Source organism: Aythya fuligula, chromosome 5 (assembly GCF_009819795.1).
Source record: "Aythya fuligula isolate bAytFul2 chromosome 5, bAytFul2.pri, whole genome shotgun sequence".
NCBI classification, from domain to species: Eukaryota; Metazoa; Chordata; class Aves; order Anseriformes; family Anatidae; genus Aythya; species Aythya fuligula.
The window spans coordinates 27,027,780-27,044,879 of NC_045563.1; the positions used below are offsets into that span (position 1 = coordinate 27,027,780).

Genomic DNA, 17,100 nt, shown 5'->3' on the forward strand with positions numbered 1-17,100 from the left:
ATTTCTCAAATGAAGGCGTCATTTCTATGAGCTAAGGTACAACAAAGGGCTATTATTTCTTCCATGTTCCTTTACTTTACAATTTGACGTTATTTCACACACGCCACATCTTCTCTGAAGGTCCTCTGTCAAATGAACTTAACAGAAACAAAGTTGTGTTTTTGCAGTAGAGAACTAATTTTCTGTATTCCAAGGTAGTTGTGTAGTCATAATAAGGAGAAATGCTAAGTAGATAAGTGGACAGGAGAAGGCCTCACTGTTCCAAAATAAGATAGAAGCTTGAGAAAAACAGGATGAGCAGTGTGAGAATGGTAAAACAAAGATCACAAGTTCTCAAAACATAAGAAAGGAGAAATTAAAGGGTAGAAAAAAAAGAAAAATTGTACATCTATGGTATAGAGAAGCATCGAGTAGCTTGTGAACCTGTAGTACTCAGCCAATGAGGAAACAGGGGAGGTGATCAGGCATCGGGTAATAGGGAATAAAGGTTATGATTTGTTTCCTAAAATGCACTGCTGATTGACAGGACGCCCGCCATTGCAATCGCAAATAAAATAGCTTCACAGAAGATCCTGTCTGAAGAAAATTATTTGAGATGTTTCTCACAGGGATAGCTAGTCAGCTGAAGGAGTTGTAATCTTACAGAAAGTCATTCATTTTCTGAAGTAGCTACACAGCTCTATCCTTCCTCACCTGCAGCATCTCACTGGCCCAGGCAGAAGGTTAGTTTCAAGCCTGAACCACTAAAAAAACTTGGCCACTTTTACAATGGAGAAAAACACCTCAGTAGTGACAAACACATATACGAGAAGCTACATAGCTACTGTACTCTACCACAGTGTACTGCTGTGCATGACAGTATCTGAGGCAGTTGAGTGAGATCCTGACTCATGACACAGAATCCAAATAGTTACCCACAAGCGTCAAGCTCTGTTACAGCATTTTATAGGGGTGGGGGAAGCAAGGAGCTCAAAAAGAAACTGGCACATAAACTGATCTATACTTGAGGGATTTCAACTTATTACATCTACTTATAATCTACTGAAACACTTTAACCATTTTCAGCTTTTCTCAGAGACCACCCTTGCTTGACAATTCGGCTTTGCAGTAGTTATTCAAGCACACTAACTGTGTGACCCAGGAAATCAACTGAAACTTCAGCCCAGGATCCTGGCTAGGAGTGGAGGCTGGAGGTGAGTCACTGTACTAACTGCAGCAGGTATGCCTGGGCTGATACAGTCCAATCTCACCTCAGATTTCTGATCAGATAAAGTGTGCTTTATTTTGAAAGCCAGGCTGACAAAGCAGGAAGAGTAACAAGCTCAGCTGGTGAGATAAAGATGATCACCCACAACAGGTTGACACCACTGAAAGAGATATAATGCAAGTAGGATCTTACAAGCCAACAGCGTAACTTGAAATTGATTTAACTGTGAAGTAAGAGTTTGCTAAATCCCAGATTATCCTAAGGAAAAAAGTCTCTTAAAACTCAACAGAAATTTGAGGAGTAAGTTATGGGTAAGGGAACTCATGTCTAATACAGGATACTAGCCTTACTTTTTGGGGGTACCAGGGAAGCACTAATTATAGCAATGTGCTTTACTTGAGGCATCAGCTTAATGTCTGCCCCTTTGTATATCCTCCCCTTCACCCCCAGCAATAAACCACTCCCAGTTAGCTCTTTTAAGAGGGTTCCTTGGAATAGGATAAACGGGAAGTGCCATTTTGGCATAAAGCAAAACTGAATTACCTGTTCCCTCAATAATCCTAGCCCCACGCAGCTGAGAACACAAAAAAGGGAGGCAACAGGGACACTGCATCTTTGCAAATCACTGTAGGCTTTCAACTACAGCTAACAAACAGTAATGAACTGTCTGTATGCTTCTTCTACAGCTACTTTTCAGAAACAAGTTTGGACTCTGAGAATCCTCTTTCGGAGCTGGCACACAGGGTCAGACGGTTTGCCTGCTGTTTGTTTTGGTGGGGCATTCCAGAGAGAGAGCAGCAAGGAGAATAGCACAAAGGCCAGCTGAGTTCTGCACGGAAATCAAATATTTTCAAATTTTTCAACTAAGAAAAAAACAATTTGGGAAGGCTCTATGGGATCTATCAATCCATACTGTTTCAAATGTTTGGCATTTGTAACTACAGTGCTTTATTGCAACAGTGTCCTAGCTGCTCTGCTGGAAGCAATCACTGCTCCATTTACATGATCTTTGGAGCTTATTGTTATTTGTTCCATTGAGTTCTCATCCTACTTCCAATTCATCAGTCTTTGTAGCCAAAAAAGGTATCAACCTTAGGTGGAACTGCTTTAGTTGGAGGAAAAACATTCTAGGAGTGAGCCGATTCTTTGAGTAATCTTCCAAGTAGCCATCCACTCAAACAACTGCAAAGGATATACTGTTTCCAGATCAGGGAGCAAAAGGAACATTTTCTTCCATCTGAAGTGATAGGAACCTGGAGCTAAGAAATCCTCAACAGTTCTGTTCCTGTCAGTTGAAGCCTAGAACACATGCCACTTAAAGCAATGCCAGATGCAGAAACCTAAGTCCTAGTGATCTCCCAGAAGCCTGAAAGATACAGCAATTTCAAAAAAAAAAAAAAAAGAAAAAAGAGAGAAACAAGGGAAGAACAAAGTTCTCTCTTGCGGATGCAGCACCTTAGCACAGGTGATTTGTACACCCAAGATTTCATCATATTGTAAATTAATACTACAAATGAAGGTCATAATGAGGGCTTTGTACCATTAGCTTGGGGCATGGCAACATGCAAATGCAGTGATTATGTTGCTTTTATAGCCAGGTTCTCTCAGCATTGCACCTAAGCTAACAAATGGCGCTATGAGCACCAGCGAGGCTTATCTGCAGTTCACATAATGCATTCCCTGATAATACAAAAAGAGCTCTGAGTGGAAGTCAAGTCGACACTTCCAACAAACTTCAGACTTCTAAAAGGAAGCAGAAATACTAGTTCTATCTCCTGCTACGTGAGTCAGGAAAACGTGGAGCAACAACTCTGGGTAGCCTTTGTATCCTCAGTGAGCCTACCGTGAGCTGTACAGGTGCTAAGACACCACCGAGCAAAGGACTCCAGCTTACTGCCCCTAAGATACTTGTTTACAGGAATCCCACTGAAGACCCCCAAATCATCCTCATTTAGATATTTGCTCCCATATACAACATATACAATGTAATCGGAAAGGAAACCAGACTGGGATAAATGTAAAAGTGGCTTTCATCCTACCTGTAAAACACTACGAGCACAGCAGGTGAGAAGGTTATGACTAAGCATTAGGTTAAACTGGATATGCATAAACAGACTCCAGGGTAATTGAGAACTGTTAATCTTTCCACTCACCCATGCCTAAAAGAGACTGATAATGTTTCTGACAGGATGTGCCACGTAACAGGGGGTTCCAGGAAAAGCCCAGCTGGATATGTTTTAAATGAAGCCAAAACCCATCAAAGACTAATTCCTGGAAATCCGTACTAGCAAAGCCTGTTCCTTTCTACATTTTTGTGTAGCATTGGTGAGAGATTATTTTTTCTAGAATCACTCATTGCAATGCGCTGCTCTCTAATAAGTAACAAGGAATTTACCCACTGTCAGAGACAGTCCCAAAACAAACCTGTTAGAAAGCCTATTCTTAAAATTAGTCCCATCCGCTTTCATTTTTCAGTTCTGGTAAACATGCTGTCAAGTGACCGTTTAAGGAAGGATTTGCTCTACTGAAACAAAGTACCTTCCAAAATATATAAAAACTTAAGGCTTTTTAAAAAATATTATTTTCAATACCACATTTTTTACCTAGGCTTACTCTATGCTGTCAACTGCAATCACTTCCAGCAATACACCACAGAAGGCTGACAAGCTTCAATTCCATGACTTTCAGGACCAGTTCTTTCAGCCCTGTATGAAATCCACCCTCACACTACGTAATTTAGTTCTACTCACACAAAACATCTTCACACACTGTTCATTCACAGTTACTCTCAATGGCTTTGCTTTGAATTCTTCACCTGCAAAGTAATTTAAGAATTATTTCAGAAAGCTAGAGCTAACTCTTTTGCCTGATACTTCAGAAAAACAATTAGCTAGCTCTTTAAAATTTATGTACAAAAAATGTTGCTTTTCACACAGAGGTTACAAATCTTCCCAAGAGTACTTCAGAGCAACTGCAGGGCTCCTTTAAATTACATGTATTTAAAAAAAAGTGGGTTTTTTAATCATTTTATGCATATTAGTATCTATTTCCTTACTAAAAGATAATTGGGCTGGCAAGCCAGCAGCTTGAGAGATTCAAATATTTGAAAATCACAAGAAACTGTTTCAAAACAAGTCATTGAGCACCCTCCTATACCAAAATAAAACTTGGCTCCCACACTAGATACACTGCAGCAACTTGTTTGCAGGCAAACAAAGCTCAAAGCACCAAAGCCTGAGGTTAAGTGCTGCAGGTTCTGGATCTCACATGATCAATTTGCTGTTTGTCCAATATTGGAAACAGCTGTTCCTACCTAAGCACTAGAAGCATGAGTTAGGGAAGTACACTACATGGGATTTCTTCCACACCTAAACTCTTCTATGCAGCATTTCCTATTTTTCACTCTGCTGCAGTATTCACTGTGCTACTCATGACACGCCACACAGCAAAGAGATCCTTCAGATAAAAAGCGCCTCTCACTAGATCCATCCATGGAGATCCTACAGACAAAACAAAAACAGACACACGCAGCTCGTTCCTGCAAGCCATGATCCACAGACAAAGGGTTTCAATTCATCTGTCCAGGAGGTATGCTTGTTAAACAAAAGCCTTTCAGGAGAGGATGCAATACTAAAATTTCTTTATAAAGGAAAAAAGACTTTTTATTTTTTTTTTAGAACTAGGATAATCAGTTGCTAACAAACTGTGCCTTTATCACCTGTGACAGTCTTTATGGAGAGCCTCACATCAGTAATATATCCCCAAATTGCAACTGCTGCCCAAGATCTCCTCCTCATGACTGCTCCCACAGAAAAGGGTTACTGTAAGCAGTCTTGCACCTTGCACATTTGTAAGACAACAAGCATTTAACCAAAATACAATAACTATCATATAGACTAACTGATCTAATTTACACCAACACTCCCAGCTACTCCTTTCAAGCCCTCAGGAACCATGAGTATGAGCCAACATTTCAACTTTTATTCTGATATCCAGCCTTGGTATATTTCTGCAGCTGTTTACTCCTTTCTGTTTCTATTTCTAGTTTACACACAGAAAAACACAGTGTCTCAGGTGATATAAAACAAAGTAGCTGAAACAAATTTAAAGAACACATCAAGTTACAGAGCTTTAGCTAGCAATCCTTACTCAGATACTGTAACTGCTATAACAGATCAAGATTTTACTTCCTGATTCCATAAGTTAATTTTGGAAATAGTGTAAGTTTAACTTCCTGTACTTTTAATGAGTATGTAGTATCTATTCTTCATTACATTCCTATAAGGATGTTTCTGTTTTGGAATTAAGAGCCTTGCTATGAGTCAGCTGAATTCCACCTCATGGTAGTTACACAAAGAAGCTGCTGTGGAACAATTTTAGGCATCGGTTGCTTCACTGTATCTTAGCTGATCTACCATAATATAATGCCAACTTGACCCCTGTGCTGCCTCCAAAAGGAGGCTTGTCTTTTTTCCTCCACCCTCCTATCCATAGTTATCTGTTTGCATTCCTGACCTTCCTCCCCCCACACTTATTTTCTGACAGCCAACTGCTCGTGTGGCCACCCAGAGAACCAGAAACCAGCAAGCGAAAGTCAGACTGCCTTAAAGTTTGTAAGCCAGATCAGTTCCCCAAAGTGGCTGAGAAAACCAGAACCACAATAAGCAAGAGTAAGCCTATCCACTCCACTTCAGGAGCAAAGCTCACTGGTATTCACACTATGCTAAGAGGGCTCACACAGCATTAGCAGGAATTGCCTTGTGAAATGCAAGTTTAAATGGCAGCTTTTAGACTGCAACCTCAGTGGGGACTAGAGGCCTCTAAAAATGATTTTAGACAACATAAAATTATGTATCTCAGACTAACTGCTGGAGCTGGCAAGACCTTTTACCTGGTAACAGAAGCTCCCATTAATAGCTTTTTTTTTTTAATGCTATCATAGAACCAGGAGTCAGTACCTCTAATTACTTATTAGCTAACCTGCTTGCAGTGTCTTGGACCTCATGTGAATTTAAAAGCATCCAGCTTGTGCTCAGGTTCTTACACACAAGATTTTCTTTGCAACTACTCAAGCTAAAGAGAATTAATAGCATGCTTCCAAATCAAAACAGACGGCCACCAGAGCAGCATTAGAAAGCCTCCCACTGCTGTGAAGCTCAAGCCAGATCCTTCCAGTAGCACTTCTGTAGCTGCTGGTGCTGGCAGATCAGGTCTCTCTCTCCCTCAAACCCTTGTTTATGCTGCTCTCAGTTTGTTGATATAACTGTTGATACAGCTTTGCAGTGAAGCAGACAACATAACTGGTCCACCAAAAAATAACCCAGCTAAAAGAAAAATTGTTTTGTATAATCACACACCGGTAGTACCATAACATATGGGGTATTTAGAAGACAAGGAAAACAGCAGAAAACCGAGCAATACTGCTCTACAAAGAAATTCTCAAACTATAGCCTCAGCCACACAATTTCCCACTAAACATTGGTGTCTCCCGGTGGTTACCTTTTGTTCTTCTCTTTCTATCGCGTTCTGACACTTCTCGATCTTCCATTGCCGCATGAAGTCTCGCAGATATCCAAAGAGAGTGAGAACACCATAGCCTACGTAGGTCAGCACAGCAACCAACATCGGTGTTTCTTCAAAAGCTTCATTGAAAGGCCGTTTGTATAATCCTCCGTTGTGCACAACATGATTTATCTGAAGTGAAAATGTAAAGAGAGGTACCTGTGAGATACTCATTAATGACACATCAGAGGGGCATTTCTGAGCAGTCACTGATCGCTTCCAAGTTGTGCATTCCCCCTGCCCGTCTCAAAGCTCTTCTTGCTAGGTCCAGTTGTTATTAACAAACGCTATCAGCCCCCATACACAAGGTTGCTGTGACACAGCCTCCTCATCCACCAAGTTTTGATATAACTGAAGTCACAGAGCAGTGAGGCTTCCCAGACCTACTGCAGAGAAAATACTAACAAAAACAAAACAAAACAAAACAAACAAACAAAAAACAAACAAACAAAAAAACAGAAATAGTAATGAATAGTTTTATTAAGCTAAACACTATATTCTCGGGGTTATGAAAACTGAAAAACTAACTGGACAATATCAAAGGAGACTCAACTTTAGAACCCTGAATTGCTGCAAGAAAACAAGTATCAACTGTGTCTCCATAGCCTTAGCCTAAAGATGCTGACGTAAATGCTGCACTTATCCATGTGGTGGACATGTCTCAGACAAAATGTCATTGTGTACAGGCTCCACATTGCATATATGTCAGCACCCAGAACAAAGAAGGGCTTTCTGTGCAAAGTACACACTACAAGTGTGTATGACTACAAGTCATCTTGTTACTTCAATACTACCTCCTGAAACTAAGAACTTGACCCGTTGTATAATACATGTACATGGGCATCTCAAGTATCATTGCTATAACTTTATTTGTGACTATTACAGAAAATCTTTGCAACTACAAGGCTCTCTCAACATAACAATGGGGTGGGAAAAAATATCATAGTGTGAACTAGACTACTCATTCCAAGAAACAAGTTAAAAATCCAGATCTAAAAAGTTACTGGATCAAAACCAAGAAACCTTGCCCTAGATGCATGTTGCTGTGTGTATTTCAAAGTTATAGACTAGCTATCCCATCATAGAACAGCTGTGTGTGAAACAACACAGTCCAAGACATAAATCCCCTACTTCCAGCAAAGCTGGGAAGTCTTACTCCTTGCAGAACGCATTGATTTATTTTTGCCAGTGCTACCTGGCAAAAGTCACAGCTGTTTCCCTAAGCCTAGGAATCTAGGCAGATTAAGACTACTTATTGGCATATAATTTTGTAACTTTATGGTGTCCAAATACATTATGAAGGGTGTTGCCAGATGTGGATGGGAATAGCTGGAAGCCAAGATCAGCTTCAATAAATGCCTATATTAACAGCACGCTGGGAAGAGGGCTGGGACAAGGATTTGCCTAGGACGCCGTTTGAATTTTTCTGGACTGTACTCAAATTGCAGTTCATAGCCAAATGTAATAATATATTTTTTAAATATTATAGTCAAAGAAACATCAACACCTAAGGAAGAAGATAATCTTAAATATATTGAGAAAAGAACAGCAAAGAGTGAGGGGGTGGGGGCCAGCAGGCAACCTAAGCTATTCTCCTACCACATGGGAAAGGAAGCCAGGGTTGTACAGAGTCTGTAACAGCTAGGAATCAATGAAAGAACACAAATAAAAGCCTAACCAGACACTGCATTATTTGAAAACCATCATCTGTTCATCCCAGATGCTGAAGCAAGTCTGCATTTCAAGCCTGGTGCATAGTTTTCCAGAAGCAAGGGCCTTCTCGTAAGATACAATTACGCTATAGCTATGCAGTCAAGAATTGAGCAATGAACTTGAACACCACCTTTCCCCCAAAACTCACTTCTGCCTCTTCCCTTTGCCAGCACACACCGAGATAGCAGCAGGGCAACATCAAGTTTCATTCCCAGTTCAGTCACTGGGGTTGTGCAGGCTTTGGAATTGGGCATGCATGGAAACAATACAGCAGACACCACAGAAGCATCTTTTAGCAGCAGCATTTGTGCCAGATGTAAATAACTAAATAACTAAAAATAAATGAAGTGCTTTGAGGCAGGGTTTAATCCTCAAGTGTCTTTAAAACCATACTGCCTACAGTGGTGGCTGAAGTTCAAAATTTTCAAACAGGTGCGGGAACCACCAGGCTTACCACATGTCAGCTAAGACGAAGGCAGCTTAAAGGTGTTTAATCAAGGCCACAGCTTCATAATATGCCTTCCTCGGGAACAATGCCAACCAAAGGATCTCCCCTGTCCCACTCGCTTCCACCTTGAGCCATCTGCAATTCTCTCTGCCTTGCACAACTAAGGCTAATCTGATTTTCAGCATAGCATCCCTCCAGCACTGACCTGATCCAGGCTGGAAATACAATGACTTGCAGAGGGCTATTTTTTATACCCAAGCAATCTTCAGGCCATGAGCTCATTCAACAGCTCTCAGCATACAAGAATCAACAGCTGTTAGAGGAACAGGAAGGGCAGAAGCAACACAACAACCAACAGCCTTGGTGACACAACACTGCAGAGGAAAACTGATGAAAGCTTTCTCTTCACTGTTACTCTCAAGATCCCTCAACTGTATCGCTACGGCCCCAATTCTCGAAGCTAGAGAATTTTTACTGCATCCAGACCTGAGAAAGATCATGCAGCAAAGCTCCGAGTTACTACAGTCTCACAGCTTGATGAATTGCAGACAAATTTGGATTCCTCACACTGCCAGACTAGGCTGCGAACAGCAGCTGCTCGGAGGAGACATATGACATATCTACTACCTGTGGCTGTCTACGAGGAGCTGAGTTCTGGATACACAGACAACCAAATGGTAGTGACTACTTCTCTAATTACTTAGCATCTAATAGAGATCACATCAAGGCTTCTAATGTCTTTTCCAGGTGAACTTCCACTTACATCTAAGAGATGAAAGGTTATAACCTAAGGGTATGCATCTGAGGTTAACTGATACCAAAAAATAGCTACTAGAGAAAATAACAAAATACAGTTTTAATCAGAGAAAAGTATAACTTTTTCCACTTCTTTAGAGGCACCTCTGCTTGTGGAAAATGCTAATACTACACAAGTTGTTCTATGCTGTCAAAAGCAACATTTAACTGATAAAGACTCTTTTGGGAATATCTCTGTTGATTCAACACAAACTCAAATCTATTTCACCTCTTGGTGTTGTTTTTTTTTTTCCACCAGTGTGCTTGTACATCCTTGTACTCTTGTGTCAGCTACAAGATAAACTGGGAAACATCTGTGCTATCATATCTAAATTAAATGTTAAAGAAACATTCTGAATGCAATTATGTGGACTCTTCATGAAGCATACAGGTACCATACGTACACTGGAACTGCCTGTAGAGGAGATGTTCATAGCCACGTTTCAGGTACAAGCCTATCTGTTCAAGAGCGCTTTAGAAGTCTGTGTTAGCCTTCAAAAGCTTACATGCTACGAGCTCCAAGTCTGCTGCAAAGGTGAAGATATTCAGTTTCAGAGACCAAGAGAAAAGATGGTAAAACTTAGTTTCAGGAAAAAAAAAAAAAAGTTGCCAGATTAAGACTTTTATGGCTTCAGCAAACAAACCTTATCATAGCAAAGCAAACCATGACCTTTGAGCAAGAACATACTGCGCATTTAAGTGGAGATGACTAAGTCAGAGATCGTCTAAGCGTGTGGTTCAGAAAAGCAGGTGTATGCTCACATAAATCGGTATTTCCTAGGGTAACACTGCCCAGAACATATGTACACCAAAGAGCACCATCCCATTCAGAAACTCAACTGCAAGAGAAAAATCAGAGCGCTGGCCAGATGGTCAAGGAAGGTAGCAGAGCAAAGGCATCCTAAATCAGCTGCAAGTAATGCCTGTGCTGCTCCAAGCTTTGTGGGGAAACAAATGCCAGGAAACAATATTATTGCCAACAATTACTGAGGAGCAGCATCATGTAGCTACTGCCAGAAAGGATTGCATTTGTGGTCTAAGCAGAACACTTCAGTGCACTAATAATCATCATCTCCCCAGTCTGCTGACAAACAGTTCCAACTCACAAGGCAATGCAAAACTCACTTCAGATCTGGTTCACCCTACAGAGAGAATCCCTACAAGCAGTGGGACAGTATCTCTGGTACAAAGGGTGGGAGCATGGCTGTGCACGCGTGGCACATGTACACCTAAACACATCGTCTTGCCCAACTACTGCACAAAGCTGTGCATTAAACAGCCTCCAGACAGCATCAGATCTTGCAGTGCCTTCAGCCTGGGGATCAAGCTGGGAATCAGATTCCAGCTCCACACAGACAAAAAAGGATTTTCTGCCTATCTCAAGTTATTCAAATTCTTTTATGACAAGTATGAAAATATCACGTGCAATAATCCTACAGCACTATCTCTTGCAGTTACCTTAGCATGATTACAGGCCACCTGACATCAGGGACAGAACGGTGTCACCTACACAAGAGTTCTCATTTAGCCACCCCACCCAGCATAAATTCACAGCTAGATGTGTAGCTAATCACAAGCTTCACCAATTACAACCTCCGCTATCTTACTAGATGTGTAGACAACTCTAACAGTTACCAGGGTTATGAGAAAAATGCAAACAATGAAAAAGCAATTAACAGAAAATTTGTTTTTACTTGTGCCTTGCACTCGTTTCCTTCGTCCAGATTTGGTTAGGAGCACCAGAAGGAGCACCATACCTCACCCTGTCATGGATTTACAAAGTGGGTATAAGGAATCCAGCAGATACAGACTTCAGCATTATACTCCCACTGCCAGCAGCCACAAAGCTGGCGTTATTCTGAGCCTGACTTCGTGCTCATTAAAAGCGCCTTTCTGAAAGCCAACAGGAAAAAGGGGTTTCAGTGTATTTGTTATACCTGCGTCAGCAGCCAGCTCGGCTGGGAGCTAACTCTGAACAGAGCCCGCACAGGACCAGGGGGCAGATGCACGGGAGCGCCCAGAAGCCAAGCACTCAGACCGAGGGCAGCTCACCGTGCTGAACCTCCAGGAGCATTGCAGCAGCTCCGCGAGGAGACAAAAGCCTTGTGTAAACACGGGACTGTACGTGGACACTACGGCAGACCACAGGAACAGGATTTACTCAAGGAATCTTTTACACGAAGTTGCCTATTAAAAGCATCTGCCAAGCTAAATATCTCGTAGAGCAGGCGCATACTTCAGGGAGAGCAGATGTCACCAGTGCAGCATGCAGGAAGAGTGACGGTTATGCTGCTAACCTGGGAAAACCACAACATGCCGTGTTAAGAAGACTTCTATTTCCTGCTGCAAGGAAAAACAGTCTGATGAACCTGGCAGACTGGATGTAAATACCTTAGAAGGTGTATTTATACTGGAATGCAACTTCGCAAAATCCTTACTAAAATTTAGTAGCTTCTCATTAACACACACCACACACTGCAGGATTTTTACTAGCAGGCTTACAGCTTCTGTTTTTAGATGCATGATCTGGAATACTGCTTCCAAGTGTTGATTGCTTTTTTGTCAAAGATTCCTGCCAACTACAGGGAACACGTGGAAAAACAACGAATGCACCTCTCCTCCAGGATGCATCTCTGCTGTCAAAAGCAGTCACGTTTATTATAAAGAATTAAGAGAATCAAACGCTAAGGAAAGTACAGCATTAAGTAATCACTCCCCACAGGCAGCTACATCTAAGCTATCACTGTATTCCATGATAACTTTTTCCTGTCACCTCCAGTCCCTTTTCTTGTGCTGCTTTGTTCTTCGACTTCAGATCTCAAACTGCTGCACAGGTAAAAACACTAAAATGTATTCGCTACCAAAATTAGCAGGCACTGCTCTGCAACACATTTTAACCCTTCAAATAAAGTCCCAGGAGGGAAACTTGTTTTACAGAACAGACTTCACCATTCTGGTGTACTCCTAATTAAATATTTGTTCTTGTTGGTAGGTATTCACAAGTATTTTGGCTTGCAAGTATTGATTCCCAACGAATTCCTCACTCTTTTGATAACTAAGATGTACTTGCCACATCCACACAGATGGGAACAATAAATGTTCAGTTTAAATGTATTTTTTTCTTTTAACAAGTTAATGATACAATTACCTTCGTACTGATATGTTACCTCAGCTGGTGTGTTCAATTGATTTGAGGTGTACAGCATGTTGATAATGACTGAATGGTTTTTTGTTTGAAGTGTGCAACTTACAATGAAGTTTTTCAAAGACAGAAGTCCAGTGGTTCACTAACAAACCAAGCCATAGGCTCTCAGGTACCTCTGAAAGTGTTCTTAAAGTTCTTTAAGACTTACTCTTACTTTTTTGTCGATGGTGTGTTTTTTTTTTTTTTTTTTTTTTTTTTCCTCCAAAAATGAGAAGTTCTGCAAGTGCCATGTTTTAAGCTCCTGTTTCTTCAACTATAAGCAGTCTTCAAGGCTGCACTTTTCAGCTAACCATAATTTTTTTTTTCTAGGAGTGATGCCTTAATGAAGGTCAGTAGTTACGTGCCCAGCTTCAACAAGGCTATCAGTGTTTTACACTCCTACTAGAGAAATGTCAGTAGATAATTAAGACAAAGCTTTGGTCTTTTGGTCAACAATTTTAAAGCGTGACATTTAAGAAAATAAATAGCTTTTGCTGTACAATTAGGACAGGAAAATACAATGTATTACATGATGACATCACTCAAGTAGGTATACTAACAAAAAGCGAATTTACATATTTATTATACCATTTAAGGCTTATCACTAGCTTAATTTGAAATGGCAGTCCCAACATAATGGAAAGATTTTAACATTTTATCCAAACTGGCTTCCCAGTAACACACACAAATGTAACAGAAACCAACCACATCAGCAGTTACCACAAGCGTTGGTTCTTATATCAGGACAAATAGACAAATTTTCAAACACATTTGACAACGACACTACATCTACTAATTTAATATGATGGCTTGTAATTTTCATTTAGCCAGATAAATATTGTGCAGCTAGTCCTTTCACAAAGGCTCGGCCTTTTGTAATTAAATTTGGTATTAGAGAAGTATCCTCATGCACAGGCAAGCTTTTTCAGGAACACGGTTTTATCAATTAAAACCATCTGAAGGAGGTCACAGTTTTTTCTAGGTCAGCCAATTTTCTACTCAATTCAGTTTTCTGTTACTGACGCAATACTCGCAGTCAATCAAATAGCCAAGCAGGAGGCAGAAAGTAGTAATTTCTTTCTTCAGGCCTGACGCAAGCCTCAGCCTTTAGCCTTAGGCTAAAATCCCTAAGGCACACATTTTTACAGGGGTTCAAGGATTAAATACGATGTCTAAACTTTGGCACACTCTCCTGCAATCCACTCATTTATCCGTGCTATCATGGAATAACCCAGGTTGGGAAGGACCTCCAGGGGCCCCCCTTGTCCAGCGCCCAGCTCCAAGCAGGTTATTGAGGGCCACATCCAACCTAGACTTGAACACCTCCAAGGATGGACAGTCTACCACCTCTCTGCAGAACTTCCAGTATTTTCCTGCTTTCATGGAAAAATTATTTGTTTTCCTATCTAGTAGAAGTTTCCCATTCTTCCAGAAGACACCTGTTGGTTCTCATCCCATTGCCACACAATTCCAAGGAAGTCTAGCACCATCTTCTCCGTACCCTTGACCAAACAGTTGAATCTTCTCCTGAGGCCAAGCAAACCCGGCTCTCTCAGCCTCTCCTCATGTGCTCCAGCCTCCCCAGCTTCTTGCCGGTCCCCCAGTGAATTCAGAGATTCACGCAGATAATGTCATTGCCTTTCTAGGGAGCTTAAAACCAGACGCAGTACTCAATGCGGTTTCACTTCCTTGTGAATAAGGTTGAGATTTAGTTAAGATACAAGGCTTTTTTTTTTTTTCCTGTCATAAGAACTTGCAATTTATACTTGCACAGAGACTTGGAAAAAAAACACAATTCTGTACTCCAATCCTTTTTTACATTAGTGGACAAGGCAGTTAATCAAAATCGTTATCTTATCATAACCATCTTAAGTAAGGTTTATTCACATTGCTGCTGTCATTAACTCCCTGTAATGAGAAAAACTTCCCGTATTTGTTGCAGGCAGCTTCAGAAGCACATTCTCCCAGAGAGGTCACGCTCAGCCTGACACCAGCCAAAAGCCTCCACAAAACCAGGACGAAGCCAGCATTCCACTGCCCCCGAATCATCTCAGGAGATGAGCCTGTAAGTAATCAGCCTGTGCTCTTAAGAAGCACACACACACAGATCACAGGACAGAGAAAGCGGTTTTCAGTATGTACACACCAAAATTTTTTAGGAAAAAAAATCCATGCTGATGTCTTGAATGGCTGTGAAAATTCAGGACTTGTAACAGCTTTAAAGGAAAGCAACTCCGTCCTCCTCCCCTCTTTAAACCAAACTATTCCTTCCCTTCCTGAGGAAGTAGTATGGAGCTGTTTACTAAAGGACGTGTACAATCAGCTATCTGGAGACTGCTCCAGCAGAGCACTCCAAGGCCTTCCAGAATCATCAAGGAATTTACAAGTTGTTTGTATCACTCCGGCTCCTATGTGACTGACCTGGAGACAGTGTGCACAACAGAAAATAAGAACTTCAGAACTAAATCCTATGTTCCAACTACTTGTTTGGTTTAAGATTATTTCTTCTCCAAGTTCTACAAGTATAATAACACCATTCTACTGGAGAAGTTCAATTAGGAAGTCTGAAAAGACACATTATTGAAATCCTGTTCACAGTAACGGGCAGATTGCTGTAAGTTATCTTGGAGAATAAGGGCAACTTGTCCTGTTCAATATGCCCCACTCTCCCTGTTCTAAGGATGAATTTAATGTTTTTTAAGACTTTGTTGAATAAGTATCTGTTGCTTCAGAGCAAAACACTGCATTGGAGAAACACATTCCAGTCTAATATTGTACTGCAGGAAGAAACAGCAATTTTGCCTTCACTCAATTATTCCCACAAGTGCCTCGATAGGTCCCAAACAGCATTTCTCCAGCAGACCAGAATGACAAAAAGAGCAGAATGAGGCACAATGTGGAGAGCTAACTTCATTGCTCTTCTGCTTGACTTTCCCTCTCCTGGCTGAGCTCACTTCTTCCTGCCGGGACAATGCCCTTCGGGGTGCCAGGCCCTCACCTCACGCTGGGTGCTGTGTGGCACTATGACAATCCTGAACCCACTCACAGCTTGCTCCTTTTCCCACCCATGCACTTCCTTAACTGTGCACAGACCCAGAAACAAGTCACTCACTTTTCTCCCATATCCCAGTTTTTAACTGCTCGGTGGCCTTGTGACCTGCTCCAACAGCGGTGCCCACAGCGGGTGCTGTGCTCGCCGCATGTCAATCCCTACAGAGACGAGCAGCTCGCAGAACCCAAGCAATGGGAGCACAGGGCTTCCCAGGCAAGGAGAAGAAAGAGCTGTTGTTGGGCTCTATTGAGAGAATGGTGCCTACACGATGAAACCTCAACTCCACCTCGTTCCTCCCCCAGCCCCTGCTGCATCTCACTGCTCTCCAGGCAAACCCAGCTCTTGTACGCTTCTGCCGGGCAGCAGGCTCCCCTCTCCTCTTACCAAGGGAATCAAACAGCGGCTCAGACCCCGGCAGGGCACACGGCGAGGCCACCCGCACCCCGGGCAGCGCTCACCCTCCCTGCCCACCCTGCAGCGACAGCACTGAGCCAGCGCTGCGCCCAGCACCACCCCCCCCCCCCCGTGCTGCCCCCGGTGCCGCACCCACCTGCGTGCCGGGCAGGCCCCGCACGAAGCCGTTGCGGAGCGCCCCGTGCGCCGCGCCGCAGCCGTTAGCGCGGGGCTGAGCGCCCAGCGCCGCCCGCCCGGGCCGCTCCATGCCTCCGGCTCCGGCTCCTGCTGCTCCTGCTCCTCCTCCTCCTCCTGATGCCGCCGCCACCGCCGCCGCCGCGCGCGGAGCTCCCGCAGCCGCCGCCGCCCCGCCCGCCCCTGGCCGGCCCCGCCGCGCCGCGCCGCACCGGAAGCGCGAGCGGCCGCCGGCTCGGCCAATCAGCGGCGGGGGCGTCACGTGAGGGGCGGGGCCTGGAGGGGGAGGCGGGGGAAAGCGCGCGGGGCTCGCCGCGAGGGGGCGGGGCCGGCGCGGAGCGGGCCAATGAGGAGCCGCGCGGGGATCAGATGGGAGGGGGAGGAGGGGGAAAGGGAGCGTCCCGCCTCGGGGAGGGGGCGGGGCCGGAGGGTGAGTGCTGCCCAATCAGCTGGCGGAGACGGAACCGGGAACGGAGGGAAGGGGACGAGCTAGCCAATCGCGGCACGGTAGTGGAGGGAGGGGGCGGGAACGGGAAGAGGGCTCTGTCCAA

General features: G+C 43.1%; 1 protein-coding gene across 1 annotated transcript in view; it reads right to left on the minus strand.

Annotated features, from left to right (window-relative positions):
• Window positions 1-16,645, minus strand: part of SPTLC2 (serine palmitoyltransferase long chain base subunit 2) — a 68,156-nt gene extending 51,511 nt beyond the window's left edge. Inside the window, exons 1-2 of the mRNA XM_032187835.1 lie at window positions 16,512-16,645; window positions 6,707-6,901 (exon numbers count right to left, since the gene is read on the minus strand). Of these exons, the coding sequence (XP_032043726.1) occupies window positions 6,707-6,901; window positions 16,512-16,622 (306 nt within the window). The 5' untranslated portion in view covers window positions 16,623-16,645. The remainder of the gene's footprint in view (window positions 1-6,706; window positions 6,902-16,511) is intronic.
• Window positions 16,646-17,100: the final 455 nt, after the last annotated feature.